Source organism: Salarias fasciatus, chromosome 5, assembly GCF_902148845.1.
Source record: "Salarias fasciatus chromosome 5, fSalaFa1.1, whole genome shotgun sequence".
Taxonomy (NCBI): domain Eukaryota; kingdom Metazoa; phylum Chordata; class Actinopteri; order Blenniiformes; family Blenniidae; genus Salarias; species Salarias fasciatus.
In genome coordinates, this window is record NC_043749.1 from 16,762,299 (window position 1) to 16,786,474 (window position 24,176).

Below are 24,176 nucleotides of genomic sequence, written 5' to 3' on the forward strand. Positions count from 1 at the left end.
GGCACAAGCTCTTAGGCTATTTGCAAGAAATGAGCTAATCCAGGTTTCAAGTGATCTCTTATATTAACAGCATTCTATGTATGATTTTTATTCTCAGCTGGAAAAAATACAGCATTGACAGGTTATCCAGAAACTATTTCAGTCACAGGTGCATCTTTTATTCCAGCTTCTGGTGAAATCTCTCTCCTTTATAGTATCTTAACAGACAAGAAATGGGGTTCTTGGAGCTGCTTTCTATGCAGACGATTTACTTATTTAGAGACAATACACAGTATAAACAATAAGCAATCTATTCAGTTTCAGGTGTGAATGCTAGTGCAACAGAGTGGGCATCACACATGGGAGTGAATTGTGCTATAGGAGCGCTGGTAGGTGAGAAGCAGTTATAGCTCTCTGAAGGAACAGGAGTGATTTTGGCGTAGTAGGTGAGACTGTTCAGCTATGGAGGAAAAAGAGATGAGGATGCCACACAGTCCTTGGATGATGTTTTGCTCCTGTTTTTTTTGTTTTTGATAAGTGTGAACTTCAGTGGATTTGAATGGTTGGATTCGATGGCTGCAGGTCAAGAATGGCAAACCACACTAAAAGGGATCAAAACAAACCTTGAAATAAACCTTGAAATCTTGTGCATAAGAACCAGTGTTATCTCTGTGGAACATTTAGCTACCTGTGCTGCTTCACTTATTTTTAATTGCTTATTTAACTTATTCCTGAACCCCTTATTTTTATTACATTTTCATTATTTATTTTTGATTGCTGTCACTACATCTTCCGCTCTAATGCTGTTTTGAACTCTGAAATTCTCCGAAGAAGCTGATTTCTGAAAAGAGTCAATGCCTCTTTGGTATTTCACATATTTCATAATTTTCAACTCGAGTTCAAACCACAATAGCTGGGTTGCATCCTGCCTCTCGCGTTACCCGTCTATTGTATGTAACTTGGAATGTCGTCACATTGGTGTTATAATCACAGCTGCAGCAAAACAAAGGTAAACAAAAGCCGAGTCACGGCTCCAGTAACTCGCTGATCACTGCAGCTCACCAACTTCAGTGATATTTTATCAGAATATCAGAAGCAGTCTAGCAAAGTTCAGACATAAACCACTGTTTATTGATGTTTGGACAGAAGTATGTGGTTGTTGAGTGTCATCAGTTGTTAGGATGTCACAGTCCAGTTGGTGTTAACAAAATAGGAAACTAAAAGTTGTTGGTTTAAGTCTTCTTGGTGGCTTATTTGAGGAGTGCTGGTGATCGCAGCTTTTGCACCCAAATGGACTGGAAAATGAGCTAAACCTGCTAAATGAGCAGACTATGGGTGTAAAATCTGTCATCAGCTCCCGCCTTGTTCAGGTCAAAATGCAGCTTCATGTTTGGGCCCTGGACTCAGCCTCTTCTAATTCATACATATCACGTTCTCCTATATTCTTCAACTTTATTAATGATTGTCTTTTCGTAGTGTACTTTGGGACAGTTCAGCCCATTTAACTTGTGTTTTATATCAAAAATGAGTAGAATAACGAATTCTTCTTTCAGAAACGGGCTCCCAACCACAGCCATGGAAGGAAGAGGGGGAAGGTAAGAGATTTTATTAGTATTTCTATTACATCTGGCCTGTATTTACCCAGGTTGTCTCATTCAGATCATCTTGTCTTCATTTTCAAGAGGGAACGGTCAAATTAGTTACAGACACACAGGACTCCAAACAATAACCTGTTGAGAAGGATTTTTTCCATACTCTTCCACTTTGACAGAAACATCACCGCCGTCCAGCAGAGGTGTCGAGGTGGCTGAGACAAGATGTTTACTGGTCCTGAATTCAATGCAGAGTTGTGTTGAAAAGAGCCTGTTGGTCTGCTTGAAACTGTTCCCTCAGTCCACTCGCAAATTATTCTTAGTTTATTTGGAAAAGTCGGCAGACAATCCGGCAGAGCAAATTCAGGAAGTGAACCAAAAAAATTTTGAGCAAAGGTAGAGAAAGAAAAAGTTAGGGAAACGTGTCATGTTCAGACACAGAGTATTGACAAACTGCTCAATGATGAATGGTCAGATGACGATATATTGTGCTTGCTCATGGCCTTTCACAACAGCAGTGACGTTAAACTACTCCGTAGTTTATCCTTTCTTGTGAAGTGGACTGAATGAGCCGGATTCTTTTCTTCCTTCTGCTTTTTTAATTCTTAGTAATTCGGCAACCATGCCTTCGCCATTTCCTGCTCAGATTGAATTGAGACTACCCTCGTGTAAAAGCACCAGAACAAAGACCTGATCAGTATGTGGTTTAACAAAAACAACAACTTAATTTTAAAGTCACCCCAGTGACTTCATAATCCGACTCCTGGGAATAACCTTTGCCCCTTTCTGCATGACCTTCTGTTTTAAACACGTTAAGCTCCTCGGCATCAGTGGACCACCTCCTTTCTATCGTTGGCTTAAATTCTTAAATCCAATGAGAGGATTAAAAGTAGACGTGTTGCCGTGGCCTCAGTGGCTCTCTGAGAGTGCTGCTCATTTATAGCCAGTGACATTTTATTTGTAAATGACGACCGGCTAAAATCCACGGCGAACTTTGTGGCTCAAGACTGAAACTTTTTGGTTCATTGCATCAAGTTACTTCTTCATGTTTAGCATATGAAAGTGATTCTCTGTAATTCTCCTTGTAGCTGACCATATCCTGCTTATGACTTAACCTATGGAGACTGTTTTAGTGGCGTCTTCACATCGACAAGGTGTCGGTTCAGTATATTCTCCTGCTTCGTGCTGAGAATATAACTCGACACTGAGTGCATTCAAAATGACCCAGTGTGACCCTTCGTGTTAACCCATTCATAATACCCTTTATGAAAGGACTTACACCACGTTGTTCTTCGACACTAAAAACTCTCTTCAGATGCTCATTTGTTTTATTTTGCACTTGGTTTTCATACATAATCCTCAAAAGGACAGTGTCCTTATCAGTTAGGCAGCTTTAATACTTTTTGTGTCCGACTTCAGCTGTTTTCATTATTCAGGGAACATTATTATCACTTGTTACTCAAGGTTTTATGGAAGATTTACTCTCTGCCTCAGACTTGTGACATATTTAAGCTCCTTATTAGCACTAAATTGAAGTTTATGTGGTGTTGAAAAAGCCACCCGGTGTTTTTTTGTGCTTCCATAATATGAAGAGAAAGAAATACTGGAAATTACACATGTGGTGAAATAATATGATTTTTTTTTTATGTTTTATATGAGCAATACACCTTTTGAAACAGTCCTGTAATAAAATGCAAGCTTTTCATTTGAGGAAAAAGTTTGAAAGACAGCTTTGACGATTCTTTGGAAGTCTGTTATATTGTTTGATCATTTATTTTCTTTTCATTTTGCTATTATTTTTGACAAATAAACTGTTTACAAAAAATTTAGGCATCACAACGTAGAGTATTTGTACCAAACTGTGTCGGTGTGGTTTGTGTTCACAACAGCAACTTAAAATTAATTTAGGTTTATGTTCACATCTTTCTATGAATATCCTTGGGACGGAAATTTTAATCTTCCTTGTTTTGATCATTTTTCAGCCGAATGCCAAAATGAAGCTGGTACGGAGTCTGGCAGTGTGTGAGGAGTCCTCCGGTCCATTTTCCAATGATGGACCTCCAGAATCGGTAATGCTCCTCTTATATGCACCCCGCCTCAACTAGGTTTACTGTGTTATACTTCACATTTGATATGACGTTCAATCTCATGGTAATTAAATATGAATTTCTAGGATATCATCCAGCTTCATATCAGCTGCCCCTCTGACAAGGAGGAGGAAAAATCTTCGAAGGACGAGTATGAAAATGAAGAGAAGGAGAAGAAGGACAAGGCTCCCCGGAAGATGCTGTCTCGTGGTAAGATGTCATCCGACACAAGAAACTCTTAAGTGCTGCACAATCACACTGAAAGCTGAGTTACAGTGTCGGCCAAAATCAATCTCTTTCGCAAAGCACGAGGGGAGTTTGCAGTGTCACAACAGTTATATTTAATTATCTCGACTCTGTTTTCATTGTCCAATTCAGAAATTAGACAAAGTAATTTCACTGGAAGATGCCGGGATGTCGCCCTCTTCTTTAATCACCCACCTCCCCCTTTCCTGAGCAGAGGCCCTCCGGTGTCAGTAGACCAAGAACAGCAGAGATGAAATGGCTAGCACAACTGTCTAGTGTAGTGGAAAATGATCCCCTGAAGAGTGTGTGTGTGTGTGTGAGTGGTAGCACAGAAGAACAGCTACCCAGCATCTCCTGCTATTTGCTTCTGATGTTTGTCCTCCCCGAACAACCTGGAATGTCGCCGCTGGTGTGTCGAGGTGCCATTTTAGTAGCTGTGCTTGGCAGCCTTCTGACTTGGCTCTTCCTATCTGACTTTGACTTTCTGAAAATGTCACGCTCTCTTTTTTTTCTCACCATTATTGCAACTTTTTTTTCTCTCTCTCTCTCTCCTGCCTGCCTGTCTGCTTTTCCCCTCCATGTAAAAGACTCCAGTCAGGAATACACTGACTCCACGGGCATCGACGTTCACGAGTTTCTGGTCAACACACTGAAAAACAATCCCAGGTATGAGGTTACCCCAAAACGCTCACTGATTCGCCCAGTAATTATGAGAGGGGGACAGCGAATATGAACTAAATATGTTATGAATACTCAATGTAGATCATTGGTTATATATAGTATGAGTAATTTTATTTTAATGGAACAAACTACAGGAGTTTATTAAGAAATCTTATGACAAAGGTCTATCTGCTTGGTATTTTTTGTGTATTTTAGATATTAACATCCAACATCAGCTGGTCTTTTGGTCACTTGTTAAATATTTGCACCAGATGAATGAAAACAAACATGTTCTTCATGCATTTGATTTGTTTAAAAGAAAAAAAAAGGTTCTAGTGTTGATAATTTTATCTGCATGACTGCGCAACATGAAATCCAGCATGTACTGATCCAGTAGTGCACATTTAAAACATGATGCACACACTTGGGAAACTTATATTACAGAGTTAATTGTTCTTTCTTGGCTGCTGTTTGAAAAGTCACGGCTCAGGTCCAGTTCTGTGCAGGCCTTTGCATTTAAATTGTGGATAAAAGTTTTGCTGCGTCACCCAAAAATGACAAATAAGAACACAGTATTAAAAACATTGTGTGGAAAACTATGGAAGGATATCATTATGGAGGATTGCAATGTGGGTGTTTTCTTACTGACTTGTAGTCACCAGCTCACTGACCCCCCCCCCTTCTCTCCCCCTTCCCTGCTCTGTTTCCCCCTTTGGCCCACCAGGGATCGAATGATGCTGCTCAAACTAGAACAAGATATCCTGGAGTTCATTAATGACGACAAGTAAGCCATGCTCTTCATAACACTTGCTTGTATTTAAATTTATCTCCCTGCATCCAGTCCGTGTTATTTATAGCTTGCTGAGGTAACAAGATAAATATGTCAAGTTGTAGTTGACACATATTTCCCTCATGGGAGACGTTTCGGATGACAGTATTTTGGCCGTCACCCTGTGTTTCCCTGTTACCCAAATGGTGCTTGAAGAGATATATTTCTGGACGAAACATGTTGGCACGTTTACATTACGTTGTTTGAATATCTACAGAAATGACCCATTTAAAATTATCCTCTCAAAATTACATGTGTGCGGTTGTGGCCGTGGGGTGAAAAGGAAACTAGAACTTGTCCTGCTACTCATTCCTTTATCTGTGTGTCTCTTGCAGTAATCAGTATAAGAAGTTTCCTCAGATGACTTCTTATCACCGTATGCTGCTGCACCGCGTGGCTGCCTACTTTGGCATGGACCACAATGTAGATCAGACGGGGAAGGCGGTCATCATCAATAAGACGGGCAACACACGCATGTGAGTGTGCTTCCTGTTTCTTTGCTACTCGGCACTTAAACTTTATTTCAATCTGGTGAAATTAGTTGGGTATCTTTTTTTTTTTTTTTTGTCTCCCAACTTATTCATAAGACCTTGTGCTATTTCATTTCCATGTATTTCTTTATTTTGTATGCACAAACCCAGATACCACATACATGCACACCAAACAGTGTAAGGGCACAAATGTGCTTCCATTTGGTACGCGCATTTCAAATGTCATTCGTTCCTTGAAACTCCCATGTGTCCCTTTTGTTAATAAATATACTCGGTAGAGAGCAGTGCTCATTGCTGGACATTGGTTCTAATGTAAACATCAGTGAAACGGGTTCAGAGCACATTATTGTCATTGTCTTCCAAGTTACGCAGTCTATTCCATTTCTTTTGCTGGTCACACATGAGTTATACTTCACAACACTGCCCCCACAGGTCATCACTGCTATTACTCCATTTGCTACCCATTCGAAAACTCCTTGGAAACATAGCGAATTATGCACGTAATGAACACAGAAGACTTTCGACAGGTGCGTCTTTTCATTCAGCGTCAACACTGCCTTTATATTTCCACATGGCCACTGTGTTGGGATGAGTGTTGAACAATGGACCCCCAGAGGGCGCTGGTCTAAGTTAAGTAGCACTGATGTTGATCTGGAGAAGGAAACTCGATCAATCCAGGTCTGTGAGGCTGTTACTTTAAGATGTTGCACAGCTACGGTACACTTGGAAAACTCAAAAACTATTTTTAGAGAGTCTAACATCTCAGTGGAAACATGAGAAAAGAGTGAGCGTATTAGAATATTTATTGATGTATATTTTTTAATGTATATGTTGGAAAAGTTGCTTCAGGCTTAAGAAAATGGATGCACAGTATTTCTTTTCCAGTGTGGTTTAAAGGGTTTGTCATGTAAATTTGTTGAACAAGTCAACCTGAATATTTTGAACACCATGAAGTGAAAATACAGCACGGAGCCGAGCAGGGCCGGCCCGGGCTTCAGAGGCGCCCTAGGCGAGCCCGAGACTAGCGCCCCTTGGGAGCGTGTTTTTCGAGCGGTCCCAACATTTGTTGAGCGGGGGGGGGGTGCTGAGGAGCGATGCCAAACAATACCGATCAGTGCCGGGCAGGGCCGAGGACGAGGAGCGCGGTGCATCGGACCGCTGCACAGCGGGGCACACGGAACACAGAGCGTCGTGGCGCCCCTTGTACGACCGCGGCGCCCCCCTTGGGACATGGCGCCCTAGGCGGCCGTCTAGTTCGCCTATGCCTCGAGCCGGCCCTGGAGCCGAGGTTATATAAGCCAGTGTGATAAAGACGGGAAACAATGTGAACTGTAACAGTGAAATACAGCAGCAATAAAATATAATGCTGTAAAAAACTCTGAGTAGAAAGTTTGTTTCTAAATCAGCTCCATCTGAGAAATGCAAGTTTAGTTTAAACCTTTCATGGACTCAATCAGTTCCAGTTCAAAAGTCGATGAACGGCAAAAAGACTTCACTTTTCTCTCTGAACGTGCACTTGAGACATTAATTTATCAGCCCGCGGTTTGAAGTTCAGTTATATCCCCCAGCTTTTCCCTGGAGTCCTCACTCCAAATGTTTGATGCACAAAAATGCATAATTTTTCTTCCCTGCCTGGAATAAGTTGCTAGCTTTTTTTTTTTTTTTTTTTTTTTTTTTAAGATGAAAATCATATCAAATATTTATCATTGAGGTCCTCGCTTGCAGCAGAGCTTCTGTCAGTTTTTTTTTTTTTTTTTTTTAAATGCTGTACATCACAATGCCGTATTTTAAAATTTGGTTTGTTGGTGATTAAATAATTATTTAATAAATCACTGGAATCTGAAGTACGGTAATAGAAAAAGTCTGTGGCCAAATTTGGACAAAGTGTTTTTAGGAAGCTCTGAACTCTGAACGTTTTGTTGGATTATAAACTTTAAAATTACAGTGTCAGGTTTAAAGGCGTTATCTAAGATGGAATTTTTTCACATATATTAACATAAACAAATGATGAAATAAAAAAAAATAGAAGAAAAACACCATCATAAAATCAAGTTGTATTTCACTTTCTTTCACTCTTTTTTTCTGCCTTAATCATGTCTACCAGTTTGCTAACAGCGTGTCTGTTCTTTCCTCCTGCAGCCCAGAGCAAAGGTTTTCCGAGCACATCAAGGATGAGCGCAACATGGACTTCCAGAAGAAGTTCATTCTGAAGCGAGATGATGCTAGCATGGACAAAGATGATAATCAGGTGAGCACACATCCATTCAGCTTTATTCAACCGAGGATCGTCGGGGCTGGGGCCAATCCCAGCCGACTTTGGGGTGGAGTCGGGGGATGTTTTCAGCAAGTGGCCAGTGCATCACAGTGCAAACTCAGAGAGACAGACAATCACTCACAAACACGCTAAGAATCATCAATTAACTTTACATGCATGCTTTGTGGCGTGCAGGAGGAAGCTGGAGAAAGCTCACACACACATAAGAGAAACAAGCAAATTCTGCAAAGAAAGAGCGCTAACATCACTACGCCAAAACATCACTGAAAAACTAAATTGCATTACAAAGTCTGAAAAATTCAATATTTCTCACAGTGGTATTAGTTTTTTTTTTTTTGGGTGCAGGAGAACGGTGCAGAGCATACATGACGGAGTTATCTGTTTTCACAAAAAATAAATGATTAGTACAGAAAATTACGGCAACCTCAATATAAATTCAGTAAAATACAGTGAAATGTCGAGGAAAAAAAAAAAAAACTTCTCGTATAGCTGTTGCACTCTGCATGTTTTTACAAACTCACCCTGACAGCCTGGCTTTGAGGCGAGTTCGACAGCAACGTTCTGTCATAGCTGCATTACAAAAAACACACGGTTAGATTTTGTGCACCAGCTACAAAAGTCACAACAGCAGCAACATCCTTTTGATTCAAAGCAAACTAAATTCCTCTCTGATGATCATCTTGCAGTCAAACCTGTTCCCTTTAATTGAGAATGGAAGCCATGAACCTTCAGCCACAGAAACCGTTGATGATCACCATTAAGATTATGAAGATTCTCATTTCTGAATAATCTTTTCTTCCTGGGTTGATGTGTGATGCAAGTTTCTCACACTGCTTTATTTGTTTCGGCAGGATTTGTTAGAAGCGGTGACACTTTCCTTTGGCGCCTAATGCCTGCACAGATTTGTCATATTCGTTTTGTATGATTCTGTTTTATCACGTTTGTGGTGCTAAACCTTCCCACGCCGATTGCGTCTCTCAGAAACACTCACTTCGCACAGTCTCCGTTCTGCTGTCTTGTTTTGACAACAGACATCTGCTCTTCCTCGCATGCTATTGTTGTTATCATGCAAGTTGTTGCTGAGTTTTCTCTCCAGCAGGTTGCACAAACATCGACTGCAACAGTGTTTACAAGTTTTTAGGCGGAGATGCGTGTTTATTTAATTGAACATGTTAAGATCGATCCACTGAGTTTCGAATGTCTCCCTCAACGTTAGATTCGCGTGCCGCTGCAGGACGGGCGGCGCAGCAAGTCAATTGAAGAGCGAGAGGAAGAATATCAGCGGGTACGAGACCGGATCTTTGCCCGAGAAGTAAGTTTTGACCCATGATGAGAGGGCAGCAGGAGCAGGAGGGCCAGAATTCACTGCATGCTGTCTGCAACAATTTGGGAACTGTCAGAATAGATATGGGGAAAACATTCTTATTGTAAGTACTCCTTGAAGAATGATGCTTTTCATAATGTGCAGGTGTCCTTTTATTTACAGTCCTCTCAAAACGGATACATAAACGACAACAGGTAAGAGGAAGTCTCCTCCCACAGATTTCAGTGTGTGTCATTCATAGCCTTCATCCCTCCCACCTCTCCTGTTAACATGTTTGTACCTTAGCTTTCAGCGACGGGTCAAGATAGCATTAACTCCTCACAGGTTTCCTCCTGTGTAACATTATTTGAATATGAATTATCAAAGCATTAATATCAATATTTTTTTTCGTCATGTTTGTAGTGTTTTTTTTTAAATATTTGTTTGATAATTTTCTTTGAGAGACATTCCGTCTTTCAGAAAGATTTACAAATGGAAAAAACAGTTTTATGGGGAATTAATCAGCGTTGGTCTCCTTCCCAAAGCAGTGTCTGTCAAAATATTAGGACTTAATATGTCCCCAGACAGAAGGCGGGGGCTTTTCCAGAGTTTCCTCTAAGTGTGTGTTTTCCCTCCACACTTTCACAGCTAAGCACTGTGGTTACTCCACCCCTCTCCTCTTTTACCTCACCCACCTGTTCTCCAAACCCTCCCCCGCTCTCCAATCCAGTGCTGTAACCTCAGCGTTTTCTCCTAATGTTAACCTCAACAGACTTTCCACCGAGGGCTACTGCTCTAGCTCTCAAAAGAGGAGGCAGATCTTTAGGTATTGGGGTGCTGCCTACTGGCTTGTGTGTTGCCATGTACATTTTTTTCAAAGTGGTTTGGTGATGGTAGTGGTGACTTGTGGTGGTTCCTATACTTGCTTGGCGTAGTCGGCTGATTAATGGCTATTTCCAGCATTGCATTGTGGGGTTTCCCGTGACCCATGCATGGCTGCTTTGTGATTTCACCGGGGACTGATTGACCTACTTACCCTTCCACCCATCCACCGTCAACTACATTTTTATATGAAGTAACCGCATCACGTTCACAGTAACCTGTTTGTTTTGTGGTTCTCTTAGTCTCATGATTTCTGTTAACATGTTACTTGTTTCCTACTAATTCCATGAAGATATGGGAGCGTTTCACACAAAAAGAGTGAATCTGGAAAGGAGGACAACCCAGCAAGTGAAAGAGTGATAACTGTTTGAAAGTGAAATGAGCTGGTATCATTTTAAGGTTTTTTTTTTTTTTTTTCCCAATATTCCAACACCGTGAATGTTGAAAGGATTTATCGTTATGAAGACAGAGACTAAGAACATTAGTAATACATGCCTAATGCTGGGATCAGCTTCTGTGTGAACCTGTTGATCACATGTGGGACAGGGTAATTAAATAATTTAATATATTTCATTAATATCATAGTAATAATAACAGCAGTGGCTTTATGCTCAACTGCTCCCTTTGTCCAGGCATCACCAGAGCAACTCACTGCAATTTACACTGTGCCTGGCTAATTTATATGCTGGGCGCACTTCCTGAGGCGACCTGATGCTTCGCTAGAGATGATGAGGATGGTGATGATTAAAATTAATAACCAGCCGCTGACAGTTATTTCTAGAACCTTACTGTAATGTGTAGATTTGAACCTGTAGCTGCTTTTGATTGACGAACAGGCTTCTAAATTGAAACAGCATTTGATTTAACTTGTTCAGTGATTATTACCATTATTAATTCATTTTGGAAATTTTTTTAATTTGCACATTTTTTTGCCAAAACGTCAGCTGTAAAAAGCGAGCCCTGTCGTTACTGACCAGGATTTATTTATCTTCTTATTCTATACATAACCACATCTAGTTATTTGCCCTTATTTCTGATGTTAAACCATTGTATATCATTGATTCTGACGTTTTTATTTACAGTGCACACTAGAATTCTTGGTAAAGGTCCATGAAATATGCTAAAAATCACTTTGTTATCAAAGTGTTCATAAATCGTGCAAACGACGGCTGCAGAGTACAGAACTACAGGCTGCTCTTGATGTGAAGGTTTATAACGTGCACTCTGTTGTGAGCTGTTTTTTGTGTACAAAATATTATTCAGAGCTTTAAGATTACCTGTCAAACACAGTCCTCTTTTCATTGTGCCTTATGTCGCTGTAAGATTTTTTTCTTTTAATCCTCAGCCTCTGTCCATATTCAGTAATTCCATTTCTATTACCTTTATGCTTACGCCTTTTAAACAATACATTTGTATTTAGCTTCACGTTGAATCTGAAATTGTATGAATGATGCGTGTTTCAGATGTTTTCTCATGAAACCATTACCGCCATGGTAATTTCATCAACTCGTGACGAATGAACAAAAATAAGATCTCTGGTTGGTTCAGCGGCCAAGAAAAAACATGGAGAGTGGCGCACAGAGCAGCAGCCTCTCTCTGTGCGTGCATGTGATGGGGTTTGCTGCTGGAGACGAGGCACCATGTGATCAGCGGCAGAATCTCTCCTCCTCTCTCCTCTCCTGCTCATCGTCTGCAGAGCGAAGTGAACAAGTGTGCGCCTGCCTGTGCAGAGAATGCCAGAGCACCCACCCTTCCTTAAAATAGGCTGTGCAGAGAGAGGCCTCAAAATAGATCCTCCATTAATTACCGTCTCTCTGAAATATTTATGAGCCACAGCCACCTTTAAACACTACTCGCTATTACTAGGGTTTTACAACCCATACCGCATCTCTGTTTTCGTCACGGAGATTCCCCACAAATTGTCGTACATATATTCAATTCATTCTACCCTTGTCTTTTCCCCCCACCTCTGTTCGGACATGCTCTGCTCACACCCCCCCCCTTCCTGCTCTTAGAGGATGAAAAAAGCAAGTGTTTACAGCTGACTGAGCTGTTCTTTTTTTTTTCCTCTGCTATCCTCAGTGCAGAGTCGTAGGTCTGTCTTCACCTGCAAGGTTCAACGTGCAGCTTTGTATGTATAGCATTACATGACATTGTCCTTTATTTTTTTCGTTTTTTTTTTTTTTTTTTTAATTCAGATTCATTATATTTTGAAGCTTAGTGTGCTGTGTTCAGATTGGACCAACATGGTGACAGACCCACCCATTCACTTGTGATGCAGGGGTTTCCCAAGAGTGGTGGTTGCGCTTACAGTGTGATCATTGGTTTTCTTGGCAGCTGCCCTTATCCAGGGTGACAGCATCACAACAACACAATGAGTGCTTATACAGCGATATAGTCTAAAGAACCATAGTGGTGAACCAGTGGTAGCAAGTGATTATTTTGTAGTTTTAAGTGTGAGTGTCTGAGTGTTGATGTACTACAGCTCTAAATGTCTGAGTATTTTTTGTGCATCCTCTGTCAATTAAAATGAAAAATATACATGTGTGTCTTGGTTTGTGGTCATAGTTTGTCTTAAATGAAACATATTCCCAGTGCATGTGCTACTGTCTTATGTATTTATATGTGTTAACATGTATGTTTGCATTCTGTGAGTCCTGTGTGTGAACCGTGTCTTTCTCCTGTGTGGAATTCATGGACGTTTGTCTAATCTGGCGTCACCGTGATTTATCCTCACACACCCCGGTGTGGAGTAAAGCATCGTTTCTTCCCTGCATGTGTGTTTCCCTACATGGATGGGTTTGTGTGTGTGTGGATGTGTTTTGTGGTCGTATGTTTAAAATTGGAGATAATATCATTGGTGATATGTTGCCTGAGTTTGTATTGTGGGTTCACTAATCCGGCCAATAATGCATCTCTGTTGAATGCCCCATCCTGAAGCCTCCAGCTGACTGTGTGTCTTTTTGATCTGTGATGGTCTTATTCTTCTTGCTCTTCTGCTTTTGCCCCCCTTTCTCTTCTCCTTAACCGTCTCTCTTCCACCACCTGCTCTCTTCTCTCCGTTACATCTTTTTGTTTTCTCATCCTACCCATCTAATTTTTTTTTCTGTCTCCTGTTTCGATTCGCATCTCGCTTCTTTTTATTTGCGCATATCTTTACTGTGACCATCCATTCCCATCTTATCCTCGTTATGTCACCTCTCCTCTCTCCGTCCTCCCGCTCTCCTCCTGTCATCTCTCAGAGGGAACCGCGAGAGCTCCAGCCGAGCGTCTAGCAGTCGCCAGAGCAGCACGGACAGCGACATGAAGTGCCTGGAGCCACGGCCCTGGAGCAGCACCGACTCGGACAGCTCCAACCGCACCCTCCGGCCGCCCGTCACCAAGGCCAGCAGCTTCTCCGGCATCTCCATCCTCACCAGGGGCGATAGCCTCGGCAGCAACAAAGGCTCGCAGGGAAGCTGCAAAGGTTCTCGCTCTGGTAAGGTCTGCAAAGAAAAGTGTGGCACCATGAAAATGTGCTGAGGTCTTCCTGAGTTACTTTTACCTCTATAAATTGAAGCAGTGCATCGTCACGAGTCTGGAGAGCTCTGCAGTGACCCACATTTGAGGCAACTCCACTTGTGGCACTTGTCCAGGTTTTGTCATCAGTATAAACTGATTTTTGTCTGTTAGTGTTAACTTTGCTTTATTTTCGTAAAAAGAGTGATAAGCTTAAGAAAATGACTTTATTTGGGGGGAGAAAAAAAACATTCTACTTGGTCGTCCTAACTTGTACTGTTCATAAGTTTCATCATAATGTTGCCAGTCTGAAAAGGCATTACTTATATTTTAATTTGGTAAAATAGTGGTTTTGGACACAGAGGAAGTCCCTTTGTAACCAACACGTGGTTTTTCTCTACTATAATAAAACCTGTCAGAATTAAATAAGAAATTAGAATTTTAGGATTAACATTTTTTTTTTTTTTTTTTTGTCATAAACATTTTGTCTCTCGGACTGTTGCCTTGTCTTAAATATTGTAATCTGATCTAAGCAGCTCATTTCTGGTTGAAGTGTTCAACAGTCAGTTGCACATCACGCTGCAATAGTTTTGATCCCATCATTCAACGCAAACTGACCTCTGACCACAGCTCCAATGACAACAGAAACTAACTGCTGTCATGTTGTTGGGGCCGGAGTGTGAAACGAGACATGCAGCAGACTTAATGAATCCGGAGAAAGTGGTGCATCTGAAAAAGGTTCATTTTTAAACTACTGTGGGCCCATAATTTAAGTTCATTCCCTGTATGTTTCGCGCCTCCTGCATCTCTGGGCCTGTCCCGACTCAGTCCTGATGTGTCCCTCACCCGCAGCCTCCCAGTCCAGCCGTAGCCTGCTTCCCTGCCCGTCTCAGCAGCCGCCGCAGCCGCCCCCCCAGGCGCCGCCCCAGGCTGCCCTGCTGCCCACCCCACAGCAGCACCCGATGAGCAGCCACTTGATCGCTCAGGTAAGGACATCCGCCAGCAGCGGCACCAGCATCTTCAGTGAAGCCATTTTTCAATTTTGGCAGTTTTTAAATTAACGTCGAGTTCACAGTAGAAACCTGGAACAATCTAAGAAATGACAACACTTTGGTGTCTCTGTAACCACTTGTCTTATAGCAGACCTGCTCTTTGTTTTTTTATTTTATTTTGAGTAGTCATGATTTCGCTTTACTTTGTAAACAGTTTTGAGTTTATATAACAATCAAAAATGATTTGATTTCCATTACTATCCTGTCAGCTCATTAACAACTTTCCCTTTGTGTTCTAACCCTCATATTTTCCTCCTTTGTCTTAATTTCTCTTTATTCCCTTTTCTCCATCTGCCTCTGACGCCTGTCCTCTCACTGCCCTGCTGCACTCTCTCTGCTCTGCCTCTTGACTTCCTCCCTGTCTCTGGTGTGTTTAGCCGGTGGCGTCTCTGCAGCCCTCTCAGCCTGTCTCCTACTCCAGCCCCTCCTGCCCCCAGGTTCTCCTGCCAGTTTCTCCTCCCCAGCAGTACACAATGGTACTGGCGCCTCCTATTAGCTTCATCTTTGTGTTTATCCAGTTAAAGATGACATCAAGACTGACATCTTCACTTTTCACACTGAGCTGATGCTGTACTCTACTAAAAAAAAAAAAAAAAAAAAACATTTTGCACTCTGTCACCCTGTTCTTATTAATATCAGACATTTCACTTCATTTTGGATCGCTAATGTCTTTTCTTACCGCTCTGGTATTACTTGTTCCTCGGCTGTACGCGTGTGTGGCAGCGCCTGAGAGGATGTAGTCGGACAAGAAAGTGTGTTCCTTGTAACGGAGTGTTGAAAATCATTAGCACCGAGTGCTAGTTCAGCTTGAGCGAGCGCAAAGAAGACAACTGCAGAACGCAGCGACTGACAGCAGCTTTATGTGCCGGCTTTATGCATTCACGTTCATTCACACGTGTTTGCATCAGATGGGAATTCCCTCCATTTGACTGGTCAGGTGATTCCTCAGTTGCCTTCAGGTTAACTGGTGCCAGTTTGATTGAACCAGCACAGCAGCGGAGGAGGGAGAGAAGATAAGTTGCAGTTGACAACGATCCCGTTATGGGTGCTTCAAAATTTTTCAGAAGAAATATTGCAAGTCTCACATGATCACACGTAGCAGGTTCTCTGCATGTGGTCCGACTAATTATTGCATGGCTGTATGCAGTTTGATCTGTCAGGAACTACATGCAACTTCCTAAAGCTGGCCACAGGCAGTGGCTCTGCAGCATGTCCATTCAGCCACAGCAAGTGACTGCAGCTTCAACTTTCTTTTATTAGTTCATCTTTTTTTATTTGGATTTCCTCCAGAAGTCACTTTGAGTTTCTGTGATATTACCAAGCACATTTCTTTTATCACCCAAGACAGGAAAACTGTATTGATTGTCTCATGACTTTATACAATAGCTGGCTAGGAATTTAAAAAGAAAAAGCCAAAGCTGTCGATTTAATGCTCATATTTTCAGGTCTTTCACATTGATATGATTTTAGGATTGTATATCTGACGATCGCACAAACTGCAGCTCCAACTCTGATGTTTGAACCCCCTCCTCCGCCCCTCAGGGAGACGAGCTGGCGCCCCAGTTCACCCAGATGACGCTGAGTCGGCAGGGCTCCAGCGAGAACCCCGAGCCTCCCCCGATGTACCCGGCTCCTCCCACGGTGCTGTCGCAGCACCCGCCGCCTCAGACCAGCTACATCATGGCGACCACGGGTCAGCCCATGCCGCCTCCATCTGGCTACCAGCCCGCCACCGGGCACCCGCACCCTCCACCTCCGCCGCCTCCTCCATCCCAGCCGGTCATGCAGGCTCCTCCACCCCCACAAGGCTACATGCAGCCCCCTCCGCCTCAACAGGTATGTCTACTGCTGTCAGACCCTGATCCACTTTTTCCACTGCTTTTAAGCTTTCAAATATGCTAAAATGTGCTCATTCATACTCCAAGAAATTATGCCTGAGAAGAATTTATTTACATTTTAAATCTTTTTCGCCAGAGGAATGTTTTAGAGTTTTAAAAGTAGCAAGATATAATCGGTCTGAATTACTGATGAGAAATGGTTATTGTTTGCTGAAGGATTCTGAACTTATGTCATGGCAAACCAGGACAAGCCTTCCCAGTTATGTTGTCGGTTATGTCGCAAGCTTCTCAAAATAGTCTGTTTTACCACTTGAGACTGGCAGGGCGCTCAGTGTGTCGCTGCTAATGGTCCGTGTACGAGTCTGTCAGGAATTATTACACCCGAACAGTGTAAAACTTCTTAAAAGGACCAACCTTCTCATCACAGTTTCAACTTTTCAAAACATTAACTTTTCTGACTGCACTTTTACTTTCTTGACAAAATGTAGCGTGCTTAGTGTTTGATGAGAGGAAAGGGTACTTGCTGTGACCGTTTGAGATTTTATCATTGAACATGGACTGATCCAACTCGGCGTGGGTTTCATCACAGGAACCGAATTACAGCAGTCAGTCCTCATCCATCTCCTCTCTCCGCTTAATGAAATAACTCCACATCTGATTACACAAGTGCTATCCAACATCCAAAAGTTTCTATCATTAGTTGTTGTCATGGTATCAGATATGCATCTCAACTAAGCCGCAGAGCTTATGGTTTGGTCGTATTTATCAACCCATTCATCTTCTGTGGCTCTATTATTCAAATCACCTCAGCTGGAGCCTGCCACAGCCTGCACACTGCTCTCCAGGGAAACTGCATCCTGTATGGCCACTGCAGAGCTAACACAGAAGGACAAATTAGACCTTTATACCCACAATCAATCCATCACTAATAGGCTTAACAAGCGTGTCTTTGGATCGTAGGATTAAGCTGGAATACCTGCAGAAACAGTGGGAACATGCAAACTCTCCACAGATTCTGGATCTTTCCTGCTGTGAAGTGAAAATCGGAGGAAGTTTGGTTTAATCTCTGCGGGCGTGGGACTGTCTTTCACTTTGACGCCCCGTTCACACAACATTTTCAAATGAAAACACAAAAGTCTCGTTCTGTTTTGGAGGTCGATTTACACCTCAACGGTGTTCACAGCCACCGAAAATACAACTTTTTGAGACTGGCTCCCAAGGTGGAACTTGGGACTCGGTCTTCAACATTCTGAAAACTCTTGGTCTCCATCTCCATGTTAACAGTGGATACGATGCTGCTGTGCATGTGCACTGCGGCCATAGTAAATAGTTTTTCTGCACATGCATGAGTAGATGGACAAGAAGAACGCTGTTTGTCCTCAGAGTGCCGTGACTCTCAGACCATGTTCTCTTGGGATTTGGTAGTTTAATAGCTGAGTCACCCATAATAGCAATTCATCTTCGTCCTCTGTCCATATGAATGCGCTCGCCATCGGTAATGTTTCTTGCATATTTTTCTTGTGAGAGAAGAGTTCTAACCACCACTCCACTCTGCCTCGTTGGGGATACGTGTGATCATTTGAATGACAGATTGTCTCAGTGCTTTTGTGAATTTATGCCAATATTCTCTTCTTGCAAGTACAGCTTATCTGCATGCTTACGGAATATCTAAATGAAGGCTCATCTAGAAAAGCCTTTGACTACTTATTAGTTAATAAATCAAGTGTTTATTCTTTATCGGAGGTATTACAGCAGATCCAACTCCACTGACTGATATTTAAGGCATTCTTGTTCAACCATCTTGAAACAAAGCCTTTCTCAACTCCAGGATGCCAAGAAACGAAGTCAACAGAATAGAAATCCCGTGTATGAATTTCATGAGTGTGGCTGAGCAGCTGTTGGAGTTTGATGGTCGCTCTGACAGCTGTGCGTCACCTTCTTGAGCTCGGTCTCAGTGAGTCAGAAAGCCACTTGTGGTAATAATGCGTTCTCTCACTCTGTATTCCTCAGACTTCCTCTCCTCAGCTCTTTGCTTGGATCCATAAAGAAGTTATAATTAATTTGAGGAGAGAGGACTAAATTCACCTGGTCATTAAACACCCTGTGGGAGATATTAGGTCCTGTCGTGCTGCTCTGGGACTCGGCTTTAATAGGTTAGTTTATTTAGGAGAGTTTTTAATGGAGGAGTTGCTCCTTTCTGTCCAAACTAGCAAAACTTTTGTCTTTATTAGAAAACCACTTGGTGTCAATTTAAATTGACAATTTTCACCATAAAAGACAATTCCTCGACCAAACTGTTTCCCATCAGGTCTAAAAGAGAAATGGTTTCCAAACATCTACTGCACAATGACCGCAGCCTCATAACGGCAGCATAGTTTTGAATCCATTCTTATTTTTTAGCCTCCTGCTGCACTGTCGAACTTGTTCTCATCTTTTTTCATAACTGATCCATTTTTCTGTTTTCTCCATTTTTTTGGGGGGGGCTTTCATTCTCTGCGTTTTTATTTTGTAGTTCCAAGCTCTGACCTATATAGACGGTACCTTTTGGTGCCTTTGATCACTCCACAATACTTGTGCAAACAGAGCTGGTCGGGAGAGAAAGCTGCACTGTGCTCGGCGTGTGTGGGCGGTCGAAAGTGTAACAGGAGTGCAAATCCTGACACCGCTGCAGCCTCTGGATGGGCTTTATTGTTGTCATGTATGCATATAAAGGTGGAGGCAGGAACTATCGATCTTCCTAACATTCAGCTTCCCCTCTCTGTGCCTGTGTGATGTCTCATTTGGAGTTTCTGTATGCTACATTTAGCACAGTTGTATAAGCTTGAACACCCCTGTGTCTACTGTTTGTTTCACTTTACATTCAGCACTGCTGCTCAGACTCTAAAGAAAGTAAAATCACTATTATTGTTTCCCGCAGCTGGAGAGGATGTTTGCACTTCAGCAGTTTGTCATATTTCAGATTAGCGTCAGTCCTGGAATCAGTTTAAGATCATATTAGAACAAACTGATGGCCGCAGTGTTTGTCTCCAGATGTTTCTGACTCGCATACCACCATGTGGTCTGAGAAACGCGTCTCAGTCTTTAACGTTTTTGTTCTCTCTACAGATACAAGTGTCGTACTACCCTCCTGGTCAGTATCCCAGTTCAGGCCAGCAGTACCGTGTCCCCCAGCCGATGTCCCACCAGGTGTCTTATCCTGCCCAGCGCACACAACCCATGCCTCAGCCCACACAGCAGTCAGGTCAGTCCAGGAAAAACAACTGCAATTCTTTAATTCTGCATTATTTTATTGAAAACTGACCCTATTTTTTTAATGTTTGCATTTCCATTCTCTAATGACTTTCGAGATTGAGCTTTTCTTGCAGTTACTTGCTTCGCAATATGTGGCGTGTCGTTTATACAGCACAAAGGTACAAAGTGATTTTCAACAAATTCATGAAGCACAACAGGCAAAATGACTCGTACTTTAAAGTACGTATGTTGAAAACTGCAAATTCATGTTCAGTTTGCAGTTGGTGAAAGGCTGAATGTGAACAACCTTCCCCCTGCAAGTCAAATATCCTCAGACAAATACACAGCCGTTTTACTTTTTCTGAAAAGCTGTCAAGTAGCAGGATCGTCCGTCCGTCCCTTTAATTTGTGGTCTGTGAAGGTTGGCTGTGTTTATACAGTAAGTGACAGAGAGACATTGCCGACAACCTAAATGGACTTGGGTTCATAATGGAGGCCTGCCAAGCCCACATAGCTCGTGAACACTCAGGTCAGGAAGACCTTGCATCAGTCCACAGCGACTGCCTGGTTTAAAATGAAAGTTTTACTGCCATGAGGCTGTTTCTTTTGAAGTGAGAAGTGAACGCACTTCAGACGGTGATCTTCGTTGTGGTGCATCGCTGGTATTTCTACCTTTTTTCTACTGTATGTTTGTGAGTAACTGCAGCTCACAGCAGCTCTAACACTGCGATGCGTAGTGAAACAGCAGTCGTGAAGGTTGTCTGAGGATTATCTATCTAAAGTGTATACCCGCATTAAGTCTGCTAAGGGCTGTTAGCCCACGTGAGGGAAAAAAAGCAAGTCCTGAGAAGCCAAAGGCTGTGTATGCCTCCCCCCCAAAAAATTTAAATAGCGGAAAACCAGAAAAACACAAACATCTGAAGGGAGTAAGAGGTATTTATGCTGCAGTCATGGCGCTCGGAACTGTAATAGAGTTTGGCAAGGTCACATCTCTCAGTGAAGTGTTCACATGGCAATAACAAACAACATGGCCGCCTCCAGCAGTGCTCTGTGTCCCGAAATGAGGCGAACACCTCGTCATCGCGAAGATCACCTGAGAGGAGAGTGTAATGAAACACAGGAGGTGAATTAATGCCAACTTACTTACTTCCTGTCTTTATAACCAATTCTCTGAATCATGGTAGTTGCAAACAGTTCCAAACGGTTTCATTCAGGTTTGAGTCAATGACTCAGTTTGTACAAAACCTCTTATGATGTTGACAAAGCAGTGATTACAAATAACTGCTTTAAAAACTCTAATCAGTTCATAAATCACTCATGGCAGACTCCCCCTCGGTTGTAATGGCTTTCACATTGCACCTGTTGAATGTGTCTAATTGCCACCAGGTCTGCAGACCATGATGCCCAGCCAGCAGCCGAGCTACCAGGGCTTGATAGGTGTGCAGCAGCCGCAGAACCCTGGCCTGCTCAGTTCACAGAGGACAGGTATGGGAGGACAAATGCAAAGCATCATGGTCCAGTACCCCCAGATGCCATCTTATCAGGTATGGACAGCAATCCGTAACATCCGTTTTTTAAAGTCTTGACTGTGAACCGCTCGGTATCAAAGGTCAGTTTATCTCTAGTTCCAGATGCCACTATAAATGTTAAACAGTTTAACCACAGTAATCCATCGCTGCTGTTTACATAACTCCAGACTGCCTCAAATAATCTAAAAAAAAAAAAGAAAAATGTCTTTCTTGATTTCAGTTTGTGCTTTCATAAGTAAAGGACGAGATTGTGTAGTTCATTTCAGTTCCACTGAAAGCTCTAAGGAACTCGATCTCCCACTGATCTCCCAAATGAATGATTGCTGATTTGTGCCAGTCTGAGATGAGCTGAAATTTTAACCCACAGACACACGTGACTCACTTCAGCAGGTCAAACAGCGCCATCTGGTGCACAGTTAAAGCACTTTGTTTGGAAGAGTTTGAAGTCAATAGACCCAAAAGACTTTTGTTTATTAATCTCATTTAATGCGGATGATTAATATGGAAAAAAATTACTATAAATATTCTGTAGTTGTTGATCAAGACTACATTTTAGATTTGATAATCCGGGTAAATGTTGTGACTGGACACGTATTTAAAGCTTCTTAGTGTTATAATATATTAAGAAGATAGATTTAACAGATAATATTGCAGTAACGGCCAATAACATGATGATTTGGTCACTTTAAAATGTCTCATCAATAATGTAACAATGTTTCCATAGTGGAATAAAATATTTGAGCCAATATCATAGCAGTAGATTGGCAATTTAATAAATTGTTCCATTTGAAAACGCATAAACAATACCTACAGCCAGTTATGTAAAAATAAACGAAGCTGTATTTTTATGCAGGTTGCTTTGCAAAAACAGGCACAGTGGAAAATATAGCCTCCATTAATTCACTGAGGATATATAACTTACAGAAATCTCTTGGAAAGTCATCACCTTTGACTTTAAAATAGCTAAAATTAATACATTATTGGTATGTGTTAAATTATCGATTGTTTCAGTTTTAGCAGCACTGGGCTTGAGTTCATCTCGGTGTGATTCCAGTAATGCTATTTTAATCAGTGATGTGCGGAGTTCAGGGACACAGCGGCCGTTGTGCCTTTGTGCCATCACGAACCTAAATGAGCAAACAAATCCACCATCGAAATCCTGAAAAGGAGAATGGAATTTTAAGTTGCTGCTACTTGGCGGCAACTGCAAGGAAATAAATTCCCACTTGACTCAAACACACCACGAACTGAGGACTCACTCTGAGTACAGGTCAGGCTTCCTTATAGTACAATGGGAAAAGTGATGCAAAACACGCGTTACTCGAGCGTCACTGAATGAATTCCTAACACCGTCAGCTGAAAAGGTCTCAGGTTCCACTTCTTCTGTCGTATTTGGCGACAGCTCAGTGGAACCGTTTCTCCGTTTTGCTGAACGCTCTCCTCTTTGGAACCCTCTGAAGGTGCCGGTGGGAAATGAAACTCAGCAGGTGGTGCAGCAGCAGTACCAGCAGCAGGTGATGGTACCTGTCAGCCAGTCGGTCCAGGGGCCCATGCCTGTCTACTACAGTGTTATCACCCCCACACAGCAGAATAGCACAAGGTTTGTGGGAAGTCGTCCTATTCATGCAAGAGAGTTGACCGTGTCACAGAAAGTTTCTTCACATGAATCCTCTCTGGCTTACCTACAAAACTAATTTATCAGAATTTTTAGTTCAGACAGGTTCTCATGTTTGCATGCATCGCCTTCTTCTGTTCTTGTTGCGTGTGTCCTGCAGCCCGTCGGTAGGTTACCTGCAGCCCCCCAGCTCCGAGCAGTATCAGATCACACAGTCGCCGTCCCCGTGCAATCCTCAACAGCTCCAGCAGCAATATTCAGGTAGGTCAGGAGAGGGAACCTCGCCAACATGTCAACAAACGTTTGCTTTTTTATTTTTATTTTTTTTACTTTTGTGTCTCATATTTCCCCACTGCAAACAGCTGTAGTTTGTATCTGGGTTGGAGCCTTTATTCATGCAAAATATACAAAAGACAGTCAATCCCAGAACTCTTTACATGGCAGATGAAACATGGCCTGGCAGCACCGCATGCATCATCTCCTGCTCTGTTTGCCTCAGTTTTATTTGTCAGACACATCGATCAGACTGCGTGGATTTCCCAGAATAAACCGATGCTGACCTTCAAACTCTAGATTGACTGATAGTAGAGCTACGTCTGTTCTTTATGAAACGAAGTGAAAGGTTAGACATGAAAAGAAGTCATGCAAAATCAGTTTCATTGTTCTCACGTCTAGGCTTTGAGTGGATGTTGATTAAGGTCACTTTATCCTTCAACTTTAATGTCTCTTTATTTCATTGATACATGTTTGTGATTTACAATTTGAATGAGTACATTGACTCTCTTTTTCTACTCCAGGAGTTCCTCCTCCTGGTCCCGGGGTGATGGTCATGCAGCTCAGTGTCCCAAATGGACCACAGCCTTCCCAGAATCCCCCTCTCGTCCAGTGGAACCCCTGCAAGTACTACAGCATAGAGCAGAGGCCCAGCAAGCCCGGAGAGCTCTACAAACCTGACAACACTCCACAGGTGCCCTGAAACCCCCCTACCCATAGGAATTAAGACTTTATCAATTCTCCTGTTTGCCCCCTAGTGGCCATCTGTGATACTGTTGAGCTGTTCACGTCGCTT

The 24,176-nt window shown here is 42.3% G+C and overlaps 1 protein-coding gene across 11 annotated transcripts in view; it reads left to right on the top strand.

Moving 5' to 3' along the window:
• r3hdm2 (R3H domain containing 2) overlaps positions 1-24,176 on the top strand; it is a 79,038-nt gene that overhangs the window by 29,145 nt on the left and 25,717 nt on the right. For 5 of the 11 annotated variants that reach the window (XM_030091948.1, XM_030091950.1, XM_030091949.1 and 2 more), the window contains 19 exons: positions 1,533-1,574; positions 3,554-3,640; positions 3,745-3,868; positions 4,492-4,570; positions 5,289-5,348; positions 5,729-5,869; positions 8,024-8,132; positions 9,376-9,471; positions 9,628-9,677; positions 10,235-10,288; positions 13,587-13,822; positions 14,695-14,828; positions 15,272-15,370; positions 16,437-16,730; positions 19,838-19,973; positions 21,350-21,507; positions 22,953-23,092; positions 23,268-23,368; positions 23,905-24,074. In XM_030091948.1, coding sequence (XP_029947808.1) covers positions 1,533-1,574; positions 3,554-3,640; positions 3,745-3,868; positions 4,492-4,570; positions 5,289-5,348; positions 5,729-5,869; positions 8,024-8,132; positions 9,376-9,471; positions 9,628-9,677; positions 10,235-10,288; positions 13,587-13,822; positions 14,695-14,828; positions 15,272-15,370; positions 16,437-16,730; positions 19,838-19,973; positions 21,350-21,507; positions 22,953-23,092; positions 23,268-23,368; positions 23,905-24,074 — 2,310 coding nt within the window. The remainder of the gene's footprint in view (positions 1-1,532; positions 1,575-3,553; positions 3,641-3,744; positions 3,869-4,491; positions 4,571-5,288; positions 5,349-5,728; positions 5,870-8,023; positions 8,133-9,375; positions 9,472-9,627; positions 9,678-10,234; positions 10,289-13,586; positions 13,823-14,694; positions 14,829-15,271; positions 15,371-16,436; positions 16,731-19,837; positions 19,974-21,349; positions 21,508-22,952; positions 23,093-23,267; positions 23,369-23,904; positions 24,075-24,176) is intronic. The other 6 variants (XM_030091953.1, XM_030091957.1, XM_030091954.1 and 3 more) reach the window with 6 other exon arrangements.